Source organism: Lynx canadensis, chromosome B2 (genome assembly GCF_007474595.2).
Source record: "Lynx canadensis isolate LIC74 chromosome B2, mLynCan4.pri.v2, whole genome shotgun sequence".
NCBI lineage: Eukaryota > Metazoa > Chordata > Mammalia > Carnivora > Felidae > Lynx > Lynx canadensis.
In genome coordinates, this window is record NC_044307.1 from 31361446 (window position 1) to 31379292 (window position 17847).

General features: G+C 45.5%; 1 protein-coding gene across 1 annotated transcript; it reads left to right on the forward strand.

The window, feature by feature from the left end:
• The first annotated feature begins 230 nt into the window (after window positions 1–230).
• LOC115513780 (ral guanine nucleotide dissociation stimulator-like) lies at window positions 231–7928 on the forward strand. Its single transcript, XM_032593306.1, has 6 exons — window positions 231–1482; window positions 3170–3291; window positions 5236–5453; window positions 6059–6119; window positions 7030–7163; window positions 7481–7928. The coding sequence occupies exons 4-6, from the start codon at window positions 6061–6063 to the stop codon at window positions 7882–7884; spliced, it is 597 nt and encodes a 198-aa protein (XP_032449197.1). The 5' UTR covers window positions 231–1482; window positions 3170–3291; window positions 5236–5453; window positions 6059–6060; the 3' UTR covers window positions 7885–7928.
• The last annotated feature ends 9919 nt before the right edge of the window (window positions 7929–17847 follow it).

The window sequence follows — 17847 nt, forward strand, 5'->3', positions numbered from 1 at the left end:
CGGTTAAGTGTCCGACTTCAGCTAGGTCACGATCTCGCGGTCTGTGGGTTCCAGCCCCGCGTCGGGCTCTGGGCTGATGGCTCGGAGCCTGGAGCCTGTTTCTGATACTGTGACTCCCTCTCTCTCTGCCCCTCCCCTATTCATGCTCTGTCTCTCTCTGTCCCAAAAATAAATACACGTTGAAAAAAAAAAATTAAATAAAAAAAAAAAAGAAAGACATTCTTGGACCTCAAAGCTGGCAAAAGACCTATCTAGTTTTCACAAAGGACTTATATACATTTCAAAGAGGGAAGAAAGCCTCTGAAATCACAAATTTCCTAAAGTAAATGCTGTAAGTAATAGGATGGGAAGGGACTTTCTTCCTCTATTTTCAACAGGGATAATAAACTTCTTACCTTTTTTTTTGTCCTCACAGTGGACTTTGGTTGTGTTTGCTCCCATGGGTGTTGTTCAGCTGGCTGTTGGCTGATTGATCTAGGAGAGTTTTAGCTGGAAAGGCTTTGCTAGACCGAGCATGTCCTTCCTGTGTCAGAGGCCAAGCAAAGGGACAAGCAGTTTCTAGCCTCTGCTAGAGTCACATTCCCTGAACTCTCAGGGACTGAGTCAAGGTGTATGATGGAACCCAGAGGCAGAGTGTGAAGGCACTAAAAATATGTGGCAGAAGCTGAGATAGATGTAAAGGAGGCTGAAGGATTAGGGATATGTTCATCATCAGACTATCACAGATGGGGCCAAATATGAATTAGTTCAGGATTTGAGTTTGAAACATCTGTGAGGAATTCTGGCAGAGCTAACCCCCAGGGATGTGGATATTAGGGAGATAGCTCAGGAAGTAGGTAGGGTTTTTGATGGTGGAAGCAGATGCCCCGGAGCGTGTGTGAGGTGAGAAGAGCAGAGAAGGATGTAACCTGGGACCAAATTCCTCTTTCTGTCACTAGGGGTAATGGACATGCCACTCTCATGGTTGGAGAGAAGAGCCCTGCCGTCTGTGCCCAATGCAGGACCCCATGCTCCTTCCTTCTGTTCTCTATGGCAGGGCCACTGCTTTGCTCCCTAGGGAGCCCCCAGAATGCATGCTGCCCCTGGAGTTATGCACAGGAAGACTCTGATGGCATCCCTGGGTCCTGGAAGGCCTCCCTGTGCTCTCCACCTTCTCTCTTGCAGGCGTGGGCTCTGTCCCCAAAGTACACGTCACCAGGCCAGAGAGGGACAGGGTTTCAGTGCACAGCCTTGGAGTGGCTCCCAAAGCCCCACGTGCAGTGGAGGTCCCTCAGTAGGGAGAAGTTCCTGGGATTCTCAGAGACCCATGCTCAAGATGCTAAAGGGCTGTTCAGTGTGGAGGCTGCTTGGTGGTGAGTGACAGGTCTCCAGGCAATACGACCTGCTCAGTGCTTAGCCTCATCTGACCTGCCCACCATATTGCCAGCTGTTTTGCCTTCAATGCAACTAGTTCTCAGTGAGCACCTGGAAGCCACAAACCAGGTATACTTATGTTGAAACCTTGCCGTTGTACTTCACCATTCTGCTCTTTGCAGCTTCATTCCCCCTTTCTGCTTTTTGTTTTAATTATTTTTAGTTATGCCATTTTCTCCTCTGTTGGCTTTAATAATATCTAGATCATGTTTCTTGATTTCTCTATTAATTATAGTATTTTTATTATTTGTTGACTACCCTTGAGATTCAGCTTTATTTCTTTCCTTTTTTTTCTTTTTCTTTTCTTTCTTTCTTTCTTTTTTTTTTTTTTTTGTAAATTAAACTGGGTCCCGAGCTCCACCAGGTGAGGGTCCAATGAGGTTGTGCTGAGCTGACATTAATATTTTCTTCAGCAGGCCAGGAAGGAGTCAGTCCTGCACAAATCTGAGCATATGCAGCCTGGCAAAGGGCACAGGAGTGCAGATGCTGGGAGGCAGAAGTTGGTGTTGTCAGAGTGGAGGTTAGAAAGGAGGCTAGGAAGGCTGAAGAGAGTTGGGGAGGAGAGCAGAGAGGGAGAAGGAGGAGGGCCAGGGCCTGGGGCATGATGACATTTTCAGCACTCTGCTACTAGTGCTGTATGACCTTATTTCCCCACACTTAGTGGCTTGACCCACAAACACTTACTGTCTCACAGTCCCAGGGAACCAGGAATCCAGCAGCACTCAGCTGGGGGCTCCTACCAGAGTCTCTCAGGAGTTTGGGGCTGTTGTCAGCACCGAGGCAGGACTTGCTTCACTCAGAACCTGAGCTCACTTAGGGGTCTTAGCAGGGTTCAGTCGACATCAAAGGCCTGAGTTCTTCTCTTCTGTTGTTGTCTCTCAGTGCTAGACCACATGCATGTGTCTGTGTCATGACTTAACATAGAGGCCTGTTCCCCAGTGTGAGGATCTGAGAGAGAACACAGGTCAGAGTGAGCACGTGGCTGGGTACTGAGATTTTATAATTTTATAACAGGCTTTGGGTCCTGTTGCCATCTTCTGTAGAATAGAAGTGAGTCACTAAATCTAGGCCACATTCCAAAGGAGGGAGTTCCACAAGGACATGTATACAGGAGGTGGGGATCTCAAGGAGCCACTGAGGGGAAAAGATGAGGACCCTGACAGGGTCAGTGCCTTTTCCAGAATCACAGGGACTGGTCAAAAGGCAGAACCAAGCATGAATCTAGCTCCATGTCCTTAAAGTTGGGGTCCTGGCTGCACCCAGGCTTTCTGAGGGGGCTCTGAAAAGGTTGTGTTATTGTACCTGTACAGACATGGAGATGGTGTGGGGGTGAGGGTGAACAGGAGGGTGACAGGAGGCATTCCAACACATTCTTGTCTGAGGAGGACCCCAGGTCAGGGCAACCCACTGAGTGCACCCCTGTCCACATTGCACCCAGTGGAGAGGGAGAGAATGGCAGAGCCTAGAGGTAAGGGTGGGTTCTGACCTTCTAGGCCAAAGCTCCAATCCATTCTGTCTGGTTTGCTTTGGAAATTAGCCTATGATCTTGGCAAGCTTTTGCTCATCCTTCCCATCTTCTGGGCCTCCAGAATGTGAACACTGATACACACACACACACACACACACACACACACACACACCAGTAAGGACGGTGGGGTGGGATCTGAGGAGCTGCAGGTTCAGAGGTGGTGAAGAGACGATGAAAATATGGTTGGAAGCACATCCTATGTGTGACACTACTCCTCCAATTTCATAGGTATCATCCCAAATATGCCTGAGGACATCCCGAGGAATTACATGCTAGAATAATCTCCATTGCACAGGAAGGACACAGACCATCCCTGAGAGGCTCAATGGCTTATCCAGGGTCAAAATCAGGTAAGAATGAAGACTTGTGTCTGAACCTAGATGTGTCTCAAAGGTGGGACCCGGATGCACCCAGACCTTCCCAGGGGACTGTAGACAGTAGTGTATTGGTGTAACTGTGTGCAGATGAGACATTTCATGGAGAAAGGGGGTGAGAAGCCAGCAGCCCAGGGCTCTATTTGCATAGGTGTCATCCCTGGAGGGGACTCGGGTAGGTGATCCTAGGCAGTGAAGTTACTGCCTTGACAACAGACCCCAAGAGAACTTGGAATCCCCATAACCAGGCACCCATATTCTAGTATAGTCCCACACCAGGCTCACTTGGCTGGAGACACTTGATAGTAAAAAATGTTTTCTTGCTGTTCTTTCTTTCTGGAGCTCTGGCTTCCAGAGACCCCAGTGGGGAAGATGTTTCAGATGCTGTGGATGTTGGCTCAACCCTCGCTCCCAATGCCTCAGGCTGTTTTTCTGAAGGCCCCGTAAAGTAATACAGAGCAGCCTAGGGAAGGCCAGTTCAGTTCAGGCCACCTGTTCGAGCCATCCCTGGGCAGCCCCATTCCCTCCTCTTCAGTTTCAGGGAAAGAGGGACATGTGAGGAGGTCCTGCCCGGGGCTAGAGAAGGTTGGAGGGCAGTGGATAACCTGGTGACCCCATCATGTCCACACCAATGTCATGGTGGGTAGGGTGGAAAAGGGATTCCTGAGGTGCTTCTTTCCTGTGCAAGGGTTAATCCAAGATCCTTGCGCATGTATCTTTTTCCTCCTTGGTGGAAGTCTGTGCACACTGTGGTGTAGTGTGTCTGGAATGGAGTCACATGGGTCTGAGGGCCAGTAAAGGCAGCCAGTCAGGACTCTGAGGCCTCCTGCCTATCTGCTGCACTGTCTTTACAGAACTGCACACCAGAGATGGGGCAGGAGTTGAGTGATGAGATCCTCTGCTCAACTTCCGTGAAGGACAGGAATATGCCCCACAACACCAACAGGATGCAGCACCGAACCGGCTCAGGGGGAGTGCAGATACCAGGGAGACCCAACACCCAGGGCCCAGATGCAGCAAAAAGATCCCAGGGCCCAGACGCCACACTGCTACTCCCCTGAGCCCCCTTGTAGACTTCTGCTCCCAGATGAATCTGGATCCCCAAATCCTGCTCAAATTTGCCTTCACGGCCCAGCCCCTGCCATGGCCAGATGCAAAGTCACTGTCCACTTATTTGTGGGAATATCAGAAAAGAGACCTGAAGTCATTTCACATCCCATCTGGTCTAGAGTATTTTTTCACTGTTGTAAGTATTTTCCTAACTCCTGTTCCCAGGTGTCCCTGTTGGCCTGACCATCCTTGCACACCTTCTCCAAATCTGGCACATGATCATCATGAGTAGGGAGATTTTTGCCAGAAGGGACATGGGGCTCATGGTATTTTGTCTGCTGCTCTGCAGTTTGGTTGCCAAGGAACACATCCCTGAGGCTCCTCCAGGTCAGGAGTAGGGGCCTGTCTGGGCTATACAACATTCCAGAAGGGAGATGGGTTCCCACACCCATTTAGCTCTTCACTGATGTGGGACTTTGGCATGATTCCCTTTTGTTGCCATGTTACGGTGCTCACTGGACATCCTACATGACCTATTACCCTAATCCCTCTAACCCCAGGAAATGCCTCTGCCTTCTCTTCTCTAGAATGGGCTGTGTTGTCAGAAATCACACGGATGATGCTGTTGATGCAGGGAGGTGCTGTCAATACTCAGCTAACAATTTGACCTGAAATACTCACATGTTGAGTCACTATCCACCTCAAATTCTAGTTTTAACGCCAAAATCCTTTTTCCTACTGTGGGTACCTATGTTTCAGTCTTGCCACAAGCCACTGAAGGCTTGGGGATTTGTTCTGCATTCTGTCCCCTAACCCTCCTGGTGGCCAGTGTGCTGCCTGACTCCGTGTCCCTCCTCTGTTCCACCTCAGGGTAAAAATGCCTCAACCGTGAATAAGAATGAGACCAGTGTGGTGTGGACCATCCAGGCAGGCTTGCTGGATAAGCAAGTGTAGCATCCTGTGCATGTCTTCCTGGGCAGAGACCACCGCCCCCCCCCCCCCCCCCCCCCGCCCCCATGTCTCCATGTTCCTGGACATGTACAGAACTTTTCCACTACTGAAAAGGTGCTGGATCTGTTGATTCCAAGGTGAGCACCCTGCCTCTCCACAGCCCCACTGAATTTGGCCACTTACACGCTTTGAGTCTTGGGAATGTCCCCAAACCTCCCCAAGTCTCAGTCTGTTCCTCAGATGGGGGCAGAGTTATTATAGGGACCCAGTGGGGCCCTGCAGGGAAAGTGCACCTGGCATTGTGGAACGGTCTGCTGGCAGGGCTGTGGCTGTGCTGGGTTATTATTGTCCTCTTCCCCATGATGACGTTTCTGCCTCATCTGTCACTGTCACCAGGTCTTGAGCTGGGCCATTTTCCCATTTGAAAAGGAGATTTGAGGCTCCATCTGGGGGTCTGAATCCTGGCTGAGACCAGAGCAGGGATCCCTGGGGGTGAGCAGGTGGCCCCAGGCCCACTCAGATATCTGTGATGGTGCTAGTTGAGGCCCATTCATTCATCAAACATACAGGAAGCTCCACCAGATGCAGACACTTCTTTAGGAGCTGACTGTCAGCCAAGGCACAGAGCAGACAACACCCTGCCCTCTAGGGCTCCATTCTACACAGGGGTCAGTGACACTAGGTATGACAAGAGGTAGCATGCACAGGACAGGTGATATGATGCCCTCCTGGCCTCCTGTAGGTATGGATGCATCCTTCCTGAAATGGGATGAAGATGGCAGGCCCCTGGAGCAGAAGAAAATGTGAGTGGGCTTTAGACAATGCAGGAGGGTCTTCCCCCTCCAAGAGGGCAGCGGGGGGTGGGGCGGTGAGTTGGAAGGGCTCTGGACCCTGCATCCCACACATCTGTGATTCCTTTGAGCGGGCAAAGGTCTGAGTGCTTCTCCTGGACGAGGAGAAAGGGGTTCTAGAGAGCCATAGATGAGGTGTGGGCACAGTGGGACAGCAGAGGGGGCCAGAGGACAGAGTCACCTCCTAAGAGAGTCCAACCCCATCCTTTCCCACTCCCAGTCCTGCCTCCACCCCCATCCTGGGACCCAGAACAAAGGGTGTGGGGAGCATCACACTCACCAATCTGGTGGCACTTCAACGGTGGGTGCTCAGCAAGTGCTTCGGAGACCCAGTGAGGGCTCAGGGACCAGCTGTCCCCCACCTTGTGGGAGATTAGGGTCAGTGGGGGACACCCACATGGATGCGAAGTGAATAAAGCAACATGTAGGCGGAGGAGGTAAAGTTTGAGGTATTAGGAGGGTCCTGAGAAGCCCTTCTGAGAGACGGGTTCCTTTGTTTCCTATTTGTTCCGATATTCATGGAGCACTGGTGTATGCAGTGAGGACAATGAACCAAACAGATGCCACCCCTCCTTGCCCACATGGAGTTGAATTCCAGCAGGAAGTAGGCAGGCAGACAGAGCAAAGAGTCCTTCTCCAAGAAGGACAGAGATGGCCCCATCATTGGTTAAGGGCTCCCATTCAAAATGGCTTTTTGCCAGCCTCTCCTCAGTGACCAGGACTATCTTAGCAGGAGTGCCAAATCAGAGGTGGACGAGGAGTAGGACCAGCCTCTGGACAGCTGGAGGCATAGGAGTCCAGGTTCCCACTGGGTGCCCTGAGACATCAGTCTTGATTCTTCTGCCCACTTCTGTATCTCCAGGGCCATCTTCTCCATTCTGGGCACCTGGATGGACAACTCCTCTCAGGATTTTTTCCAACCTGCAGAATTTCCCTGCCTGAAGATGCTGCTGGCATATGTGGGGCTTAACATGCTGGGCTCACGTCTGGAGCACCGTACGTCTGTTTTCCTCTCATAGCTGGGACACATGGAGCCCAATGAGCCAGAGGTTGAGGGTGAGGAGAACTCAGGGTGGGCGATGTGAGCATGTGGAGGGGACAGGGTAGGCCACACAGAACAAGTATCCTTAAGCTGTGTTTGGCTCAGGAGCCGTGAGTAGTCTCAGATAACTGTCTCCATGGTCTGCCATCTGGGGAGACTTCCTGGGGGTGGGTGCTTGGACTCAGAAGACATTGACTGGTGGGAGAGGTTTCCTTTATTTGGAAGAGACATGGAAAGGCAATCATGGTGATGATACTTTCTCTTCTTGAAGCTATAGCACCCGTTCCGGAGCAGGATCCAGAACCAACTCAAGAGCTAGCCCCAGCTCCCGCTGTGGTGCCTGCTGCAGCTTCAGAGCCCGAGGTGGCTGAAGCCATCACTCCTGCTGGAGCTCAGCAATTAGGAAAAGCAGTGACCCTCCCTGCAGTGTCAGAGCCCGTGCAAGTGGTAGTTATAGCTCTGATTCACTGTCAGGAGCTGGAAGAACCACCTGCACCTTTGGCAGCCGTGGAGCATGAGCAGGCTCCAGCCCCAGCTACTGGGGTTCCGGAAGGACTAGAACAACCACTTGCTACAGCTGAACAACCAGCCTCAGCTCCCAAGCAGTGGCTCATGTCGGCTGCAGCCCCAAAGGATGGCTTCCCCTCCCCTGTCGTTGCTTTTTTTTTTTTTTGAAATTTTTGTGTTTTTTATTCAGATATGGAATGGCTTAGTGTATTTTGTTTTATAAGTAACGTATAAATTGACTTCAAGTAAAGTTTGACTCTGATCCTTTTAAATTGGATGTTGACGTGTCATTAGGTAGTTTGACAATGTTATACAATCATGACCACTAGGTACTGCTAGAACACTTCCATCACAGAGACACCTGTGCTACTGATCGGTCACTGCTCATTCCCTCACCCCAATCCCTGGAACCACTGGTCTGTTTCTGTTGCTTTACCTCTTCTGGGATTTTCATGTGCATGGAATCATTCAACATGGCCTTTTGTGTCTGGCTACATAACATGATGGTGGTTAATAATTCTTGAAATTTTTAATGAAAATAACATTTTTATTACAAAGGAATATCCCCCAAAGAACATAGATTATGTGAAGCTCCAAAATGAACTATCTTCATTATGTGAAGTAAGTTTGACTCGAGGGCCATAAACTACAAGAGAAATGTCTGGACCAGTAAAATACCTGTAAAATCTTTTATTTTCCCGGACAGGCCATGTTTAAATTAGGCTAATAGGCATAGTATAAAAATACCACAATAAAATATTAAATCTTCCCATTTATTACCAATATTTTAGGTAATAAAGTATATTATTGAAGGTTTTAGATGAGTTGTTTATTTAGTAAAATAATAGTTTAAGTAATGCAGATAGGTGCAGGGTGACTCAGTTGAGCATCCAATTCTCGATTTCGGCTCAGGTCATGATCTCACAGTTTGTGGGACTGAGCCCCCAGTCAGGGTCTGTGCTGACAGTTTGGAGCCCTGCACAGGATTCTCTCTCCCTCTTTCTGCCCTTTCCCCACCGGTGTTTACTCTTTTTCTTTCTCTCTTTCTCTCTCTCAAAATAAACATTAAAAAATAACAAATAACTGAATATGAAGAAAAAAGATACACTCCTAACAACAAATAATTGCCCATAGCAAATGGTTTCCCTGTTTCCAGTCCTTTCTCTTTGTAGCATGTGTGTGTGTGTGTGTGTGTGTGTGTGTCTGTGTGTCTGTGTGTCTGTGAGTGTGTGTTGGGTTGGGGCGTGGAGGGTTCCAGGACTATGCTCTTATACTACCTAATGTCTCCGCAGTGGACTGGCACAGTCACTCCTGTCCCCTTGTGCATTCTCAGTGGCCACACATCGTCATTTATTCAGTGTCTCCAGCTGTTGAATAATTGGGCCAATTCCAATTTTTTGACTCGCATAATTGTAGTGAACGGTATATCTGTGCCATAAATCTCTTTTTCTTTAGGACTGATCCCTATAAGCACAATTCCTGGAATATAATTTATATACTTTCTTGAGGTATTGGTTACAGTTTTCAATAGTTACAGTCTCTTTTTTTTTCAATATATGAAATTTATTGTCAAATTGGTTTCCATACAACACCCAGTGCTCATCCCAAAAGGTGCCCTCCTCAATACCCATCACCCACCCTCCCCTCCCTCCCACCCCCCATCAACCCTCAGTTTGTTCTCAGTTTTTAAGAGTCTCTTATGCTTTGGCTCTCTTCCACTCTAACCTCTTTTTTTTTCCTTCCCCTCCCCCATGGGTTTCTGTTAAGTTTCTCAGGATCCACATAAGAGTGAAACCATATGGTATCTGTCTTTCTCTGTATGGCTTATTTCACTTCGCATAACACTCTCCAGTTCCATCCATGTTGCTTCAAAGGGCCATATTTCATTCTTTCTCATTGCCACGTAGTATTCCATTGTACAGTCTCTTTATTAAGTTGGGGCCTTATTTGGGAAAGGAGGGACCCCAGAGACTGAGTGGATACCTGAAGAATTAGGAGGACAAGCCAGGATTGAGCCCATGAGAGTACCTAGGAGTGACCCATAGAGCAGGGAAGAGCCCAAATCCCCCTCATATGACCACCCTGACAGCATCCCTATCCTATGTCCTGGAGCACACCTCATCCAGGCCCCGTCCTGTGATGCACCCCAGCCACTTCGTCCCTCCTGTTCCATAACTCAGCTTCTAAGTAGAGCAGCTGGGCCCTGCTTTCAGGCTAGTGGAAGATGTAGCCTGGGCCACTGCTGTCTGTTTGCTGGCCCTCCACCCTGGCTGGGCCTGTTCCTCTCAGGAAAGAACCTGTAAGTGCAGGTCAGGTCAATGAGTTACAGACCATCAGTAGGAAATGTAGTTGAATGTATTCATCCAGATGTAGTTTTATTGGCAACAGCAAGAACCACTTGAACTTCTGTGAGCAAGGGAGATCTTTACAAATCACATTAAGTGCTCATGGAAGCTGCAGGATAGATAGAGCCTCAGCCAGGGGTTTTGGCACTGGGTATACCCCTCAACACCCCTCAGGCTCCTCCGGCAGTGACCCCCTGCACCTGCTAGCCCCAACCTTGGTATCCCTCAAGTTCAATTTTTGTGAGAGAGGGGGCTGTGCTTCCTGTTCAAAATACCATGTGAGGAGAAGGGGGGGTTCCTCTCCTCCCATAAAGTCAACTCAGGGAGAGTCCACTTGATCTGAAGCAGTAAGAGAGGCCATGGGCAGCAACCTATGTCTTCTCTGCCACAAGATGGGGCTCCCCAGACAGAGAAGATAGATCCTCAGAAGGAGGAAACTTGGGGCTCTCCCTGTAGAAAGAGAGAGAAACACCATTGAATGGGGAGCAGGTAAGAGAGGAGAGTCGTGAGGACTAAGGGGGAAAGGCTGCCATGAGCTGGGTTACTGCCATATTGGTCAGGGGCACAGGCTCTGTGTTGGTTTATTGGAAGTGGCCAGGCTTCATCCTACTGATGTTTCCATCAAAACCCAAATTCACCTCCAGAAAATATTTTCAATACTAAGCACCAAAAGGCACTGGGATCCTGGCATCCAATGAGGCCCAAGATGCTGTGCACCACTGATTGTACAGAAGGGGTGGGGAAGGCAGGTGCCATGGGGCTGAGGGCAGCTCACTTTGGCTGCTTAGGAGGGAAAGAGCTCCTTCAGTGAGCACTACAACATTTGGTCCAAGGAGGAGCTGACAGTTCAGGGAACTCTAGAGCACAGATCTCAACACTTGGGACTATGTCCAGAGACCCAAGCTGTGGGTGATGTCCAGTCCTAGGGCTGGCCTGGGTGTGATGGGTGAACAACAGTGCTGTGGGAGCCCAATTGAGGGACACTCCACCCACACTGGAGGTGATAAAAGGCTTTCTGGAGGGACAGTTGAGTCAAAGGGAGCAGGGTGTGCCAGGCAGAGGGGACAGAGAATGCAGAGGCTGAGTCCATGGCAGCAGTGGGCTCACAGTGGAGTAACATGTACAGGTACAGCTAAGGATTATTGAGTGTCTTTTTGGGACATGAATCATGTCACTAAATCACCATAACAATTCCATGAGGAAGGTAGAAATGCTGTCCCTGTTTGACTAATGAGGGAACTCTCCCCTTCTATGCCCCACAGAGAGGCGGAGGCAGGATTCAAATTCGGTGCTTGTCACCGCTGTGGGGCCTACCTGACAAGAAGGCTGCAATCAGATGCTGCAGAAGAGACATCTCAGCCCTGAAGCTACATGAACCTTTGTTCCTGGTGCCCAGGGAGAAACCTCCTCTTTCTCAGATAAAGGCTGGCTGCCATTCCTGGCCAACAAGCCAAGCCCTAGTCATAAGGGCAGGCAACACTGCCCCCTCAGTTCAGTGAGGTCTTCAGGCCTAGAGATTCGATATGGAAGATTTGCAGACCTCTGGGTTCCTGGGTGGAGCAGTGTGGATGGAGCACAAGTTCCAAAGGCAGAGAGACAGCAGTTCTAGCCCCTGCTCAGCCTCTTTGTAGTTGAGTGACCCCAGGGGTTCCTATGAGCCTCATGACCCCATCTCTGAAATGGAGAAAGAACTGATGTTGCTAAGTGGGTTGTCAGACGAATCACTTGAGAAATGATTTGTACGATTCTTGCCTGGTGCCTGGAGCACATGAAGAGCCAAGTGGAAAGGCAATCATGTTGGTGACCATTTATCCACATATCTGTTTTTCCTCTTGTTGATTTTGGCATCATCCTTAAGAAACAGATGCCAAAATAAGGTCAGGAAGACTTGTTCTTATGCTTTCTTCTCAGAGTTTTAGTTTTATCTCTTAAATTTAGGTCTTTGATCACTGTGGGTTCATTTTCTATATTATGTTAGGTGAACGTCCACCTTCATTCAGTCATTCATAATTTTATGTGTCTGTATGTGTAAGAAGGGACATCTTCTAGTCAGCGTATTACTTTCAGTTGTTACTTGCATAGCATTTTCAATAGATCCCAAGGAAACTAGAGCATAAAAGCAAATAAGTAATCCTTAAAGCATCTGGGGAAGACTGTGAACTAAGTCCTGAAGGAGATTAATTTGGATCTTCTGTTGAAGTGGAGCAGTGTTCTTGTCAAAAGCAGCCATGCACCGCCCTCTGGTGGTCACAAGAGACATTGCAGGAATACTGCTGGGCTCTCCGATCTGTCTGCAAAGGAAGCCACATGCAAACTTAGACGTCCTCACAGGATTCCAGGTAGATCAGAAACACTTCTGTAAAATTCAGTGTTTTTGGGGGGGGGGTGCCTTACAGGAAACCTATGAAAAAATAAGCCTCTTCCCAAGTGCATTATTTCGAGAAGTATTCATTGAAGAGTTGAGTCAGGTACTGGGTTCCAGGACAGAAAAAATAGACAAGGTGGCTATCTCCCAAGACGCACAGAGTGTGGGGTGGGAAAGTGTTGGGAAGAACCGGACTGTGTCACAGCTCTATATGTCTGGTTTAAAGAAAACAGTATATAAAAACAAACCATATTTATGGACTCGTTTGATTATATTAACAACAAAACATTTTAGAAAATTTGAAAACTATCACTCCATATGTCTGTGTACTCTCATCCAAGTTAGATGACATCATCCTATATTCCCAGTTTCCTTTTCACTTATTAAGAGTGCATGATATGCCATATAGAAACCTAAATAACCCCACAAAAATGCTCTTAGAACTAATAAGTGAATTCAGCAAAGTTTAAGAACAGAAATTCAATACATAAAAATGTGTTGAATTTGTATGCATCAATAACAAACTATCAGAGAGAGAAATCAAGAAAATAATTTGCAGTCTCTCAAAAAGAATAAAATACTTAGGAATAAATTTAAACAAGAAGATGAAAGACCTGTATACCGAAAACCATAACTCATTGGTGAACGAATTACAAGAAGCAGAAATAAGTGGAAAGACATTCCATGCTAATGGATCCCAAGAGTTAGTATTGTCAAAATGCCCACAGTGCTTAAAGCAGTGTGCACATTCAGTGCAATCCCTATCAAAATTTAAGAACATGTCCAAAAATAGAATGTGAAAAGAATATTCCTTAAATGTGAATAGAACCACAAATGGCCCCGAATAGCCAAAGCCATCTTGAGAAGGAAGAACAAAGCTGGAGGCATCATGTTTTCTGCTTTCAAACTCTATCACAAAGCTATAGTAATCAAAACAGTATGGCATTGGTATAAAAGTAGACACCTAGATCAATGGAACAGAAACAGAAAGCCCAAAAAGAAACCCACACATATGTAGCCAGTTAATTTACAACAAAAGAGCCAAGGATGTAACATGGGCAAAAAGCAGTCTCCTCAATAGGTGGTGTTGGAAACACTGGGCAGCCACAAGCAAAGGAATGCAACCGGACACCTATCTAACACCATACACAAAAACTAAGTCAAGATGTATTCCAGACTTAAACATAAGAGCTAAAACTATAAAACTCCTGGATGAAACTGGGGGCAGAACGTTTTTGATCTCAGTCTTGACACTGAGTTTTTGGATTTGACACCAGAAGTAAAAGCTACAAAGCAAAAACAAACAAGTGGGACTACATCGAACCAAAAAGCTTCTGCACAACAAAGGAAATCATCAACAGAATGAAAAGGCAATATACTGAATGGGAGAAAACATCTGCAAGCTACATATCTGGTGAGGGGTTAATATCCAAAATATATAAAGAACTCATACAACTCAATAACACAAAAGCAAATAGCAATTACAAAACGGGCAGAGTTCTGAATAGATATTTTTCCAAAGGAGATATACAGATGGCCAAGAATTACATGAAGAGATGTTCAAGATCACTCATCGTTAGAGAAATGCAAATCAAAACCCAAAAAGATATCACCTATCACCTGTCAGAATGGCTGTAGTAAAAAAGACAAGAAATAACAAGGGTTGGCAAAATGGGGAGGAAAGGGCAACAATGTGCTCTGTTGGTGTGATTGTAAATTGGTGCAGTGACTATGGAAAACAATATAAAGGTTTCTCAAAAAATTCAAATAGAGCAACCATTATCACCCAGCAATTCCCCGCCTAGGTATTAATCAAAGAAAATGAAATTACTAAACTCGTAAAGATACCTGCACACCTGTATTATTGCCGCATTATTTATAATAGCCAGGAGGGCATTATGCTAAGGGAAATAAATCAGAAAGAGAAAGACATATACCAAATTATCTCACATATATGTGGAATCTGAAACAAAAAACAAGAAAGCAAAATACCACCCCCCAACATAATAACCCAAACTCATAAATACAGAGAAGATATAGATGATTGCCAAGGTGAGGGGCAAGGAGTAGGCAAAGTAGGTAAAAGGGGTCAAAAGATATAAACTAATAATAATAATATTTTTATTGTTTTAAATTTACATCCAAATTAGTCAGCATATGATGCAACAATGATTTCAGAAGTAGATTCCTTAATGTCTCTTACCCATTTAGCCCATCCCCCCTCCCACAACCCCTCCAGCAACCCTCTGTGTGATCTCTATATTTGTCTCTTACGTTTTGTCCCTCTCCCTGTTTTTCTATTATTTTTTGCTTCTCTTCCCTTATGTTCATCTGTTTTTTCTCTTAAAGTCCTCATATGAGTGAAGTCATATGATTTTTGTCCCTCTCTGACTAATTTCACTTAGCATAATACCCTCCAGTTCCATCCACAGAGTTGCAAATGGCAAGATTTCATTCGTTTTTGATTGCCAAGTAATACACCATTGTATATATATGCCACATCTTCTTTACCCATTCTTCCATTGATGGAAATTTGGGCTCTTCCATATTTTGACTATTGTTCATAGAGCTGCTATAAACATTGGCGTGCATGTGCCCCTTCAAAACAGCACACCTGTGTCCCTTGGATAAATGCCTAGTTGTGCAATTGCCGGGTCATAGCATAGTTCTATTTTTAGTTTTTTGAGGAACCTCCAAGCTGGTGAGTGGCTGCACCAGCTTGCATTGCCACCAACAATGCAAAAGAGATCCTCTTTCTCTGCATCCTCGCCAACATCTGTTGTTGCCTGAGTTGTTAATGTGAGCCATTCTGACAGATGTCAGGTGGTATCTTATGGTGGTTTTGATTTGTATTTCCCTGATGATGAGTGATGTTGAGCATTTTTTCATGCATCGGTTGGCCATCTGGATGTCTTCTTTGGAGAAGTGTTTATTCATGTCTTTTGCCCATTTCTTCACTGGATTATTTGTTTTTTGGGTGTTGAGTTTGATAAGTTCTTTGTAGATTTTAAATGCTAACCCTTTATCTGATATGTCAGTTGCAAATATCTTTTCCCATTCTGTCAGTTGCCTTTTAGTTTTGCTGATTGTTTCCTTTGCTGTGCAGAAGCTTTTATTTTGAAGAGGTCCCAGTAGTTCATTTTTGCTTTTGTTTCCCTTGCCTCCGGAGACGTATTGGGTAAGAATTGGCTGTGGCCAAGATCACAGAGGTTTTTGCCTGCTTTCTCCTCGAGGATTTTGATGGCTTCCTGTCTTACATTGAGGTCTTTCATCCATTTTGAGTTTATTTTTGTGTATGGTGTAAGAAAGTGGTCCAGGTTCATTCTTCTGCATGTCGCTGTCCAGTTTTCCCAGCACCACTCGCTGAAGAGACTGTCTTTATTCCATTGGATATTCTTTCCTGCTTTGTCAAAGATTAGTTGGCCATACGTTTGTGGATGCATTTCTGGGTTCTCTATTCTGTTCCATTGATATGGGTGTCTGTTCTTGTGCCAGTACCATACTGTCTTAATGATTACAGCTTTGTAGTATAGCTTGAAGTCTGGGATTGTGATGCCGCCTGCTTTGTGTTCTTTTTCAAGATTGCTTTGGCTATTTGGGGTCTTTTCTGGTTCCATACAAATTTTAGGATTATTTGTTCTAGCTCTGTGAAGAATGCTGGTGTTACTTTGATAAGGATTGCATTGAATATGTAGATTGCTTTGGGTGGTATCGATATTTTAACAATATTTGTTCTTCCTATCCAGGAGCATGGAATTTTTTTCCATTTTTTTTGTGTCTTCTTCAATTTCTTTCATAAGCTTTCTATAGTTTGGGGCATAAATGTTTACAATTGTTAGGTCTTCTCGGTGGATAGACCCCTTGATTATGATATAATGCCCTTCTCCATCTCTTGATACAGACATTATTTTAAAGTCTAGATTGTCTGATTAAATATGGCTACTCCAGCTTTCTTTTGTTGACCATTAGCATGATAGATAGTTCTCCATCCCCTTATTTTCAATCTGAAGGTGTCTTTATGTCTAAAGTGGGTCTCTTGTAAACAGCATATCAATGGATCTTGTTTTCTTATCCATTCTGTTACCCTATATCTTTTGTTTGGAGCATTGAGTCCATTGACATTCAGAGTGAGTACTGAAAGACATGAATTTATTGCCATTATGATGCTTGTAGAGTTGGAGTTTCTGGTGGTGTTCTCTGGTCCTTTCTAATCTTTGTTGCTTTTGGTATTTGTATACACACACACACACACACACATATATGTGTATGGATATAGATATATATATATATATATATATTTTTTTTTTTTTTTTTCTTTTCAAGTTTTCTCCCCTCAAAATTTCTTGCAGGGCTGGTTGAGTGGTCACAAACTCCTCTAATATTTGTTTGTCTGAGAAACTTTTTATCTCTCCTTCTATTTTGAATGACAGCCTTGCTGGATAAAGAATTCTTGGCTGCACATTTTTCTGATTCAGCACACTGAATATGTCCTGCCACTCCTTTCTGGCCTGCCAAGTTTCTGTGGATAGATCCACTGCAAACCTGATCTGTCTTCCCTTGTAGGCTTGGGACTTTTTTTCCCTTGCCGCTTTCATGATTCTCTCCTTGCCTGAGTATTTTGTGAATTTGACTACGATATGCCTTGTTGATGGTCGGTTTTTATTGAATTTAATGGGGGTCATCTGTGCTTTCTGAATTTTGATGTCTGCGTCTTTCCCCAAGTTAGGAAAGTTTTCCACTATGATTTGCTCACATAACACTTCTACCCCTATTTCTCTCTCTTCCTCTTCTGGGACCCCTATGATTCTGATGTTCCTTTTTAATGAGTCACTGATTTCTCTAAATCTTAAATTGTGCTCTTTTGCCTTCACCTCCCTCTTTTTTTCTGCCTCATTATTCTCTATAAAGTTGTCCTCTATATCGCTGATTCTCTGTTCTGTCTCATCCATCCTTGCCGCCGCGGCATCCATCCGTGATTGCAGCTCAGTTATAGCATTTTAAATTTCATTCTGGCTATTTTTTACTTCTTTTATCTCTGCAGAAAGGGATTTTAATCTATTTTTGACTCCCACTAGTATTCTTATTATCATGATTCTAAATTCTGGTTCAGACATCTTGCTTGTATCTGTGTTGGTTAAATCCCTGGCTGTCATTTCTTCGTGTTCTTTCTTTTGGGGTGAATTCCTTCATTTTGTCATTTTGAAGGGAGGAAAGGAATTAATGAGGTAGAAAAATTAATATTAAAAAAATTAAAACTGAAAAATTAAAGACACACACACACAAATCGAATAAATGATGCTAGGTTAGGTGTGTTTTGGTCTGGGTGTTGAAAGTGGTTTGACAGATTAGAGAAAAATGGGGGGGAAAAAGAAATCGTTTGAGAATTTGAAAAAATTCAGTGAATTCAGAAAATTCAGTGAA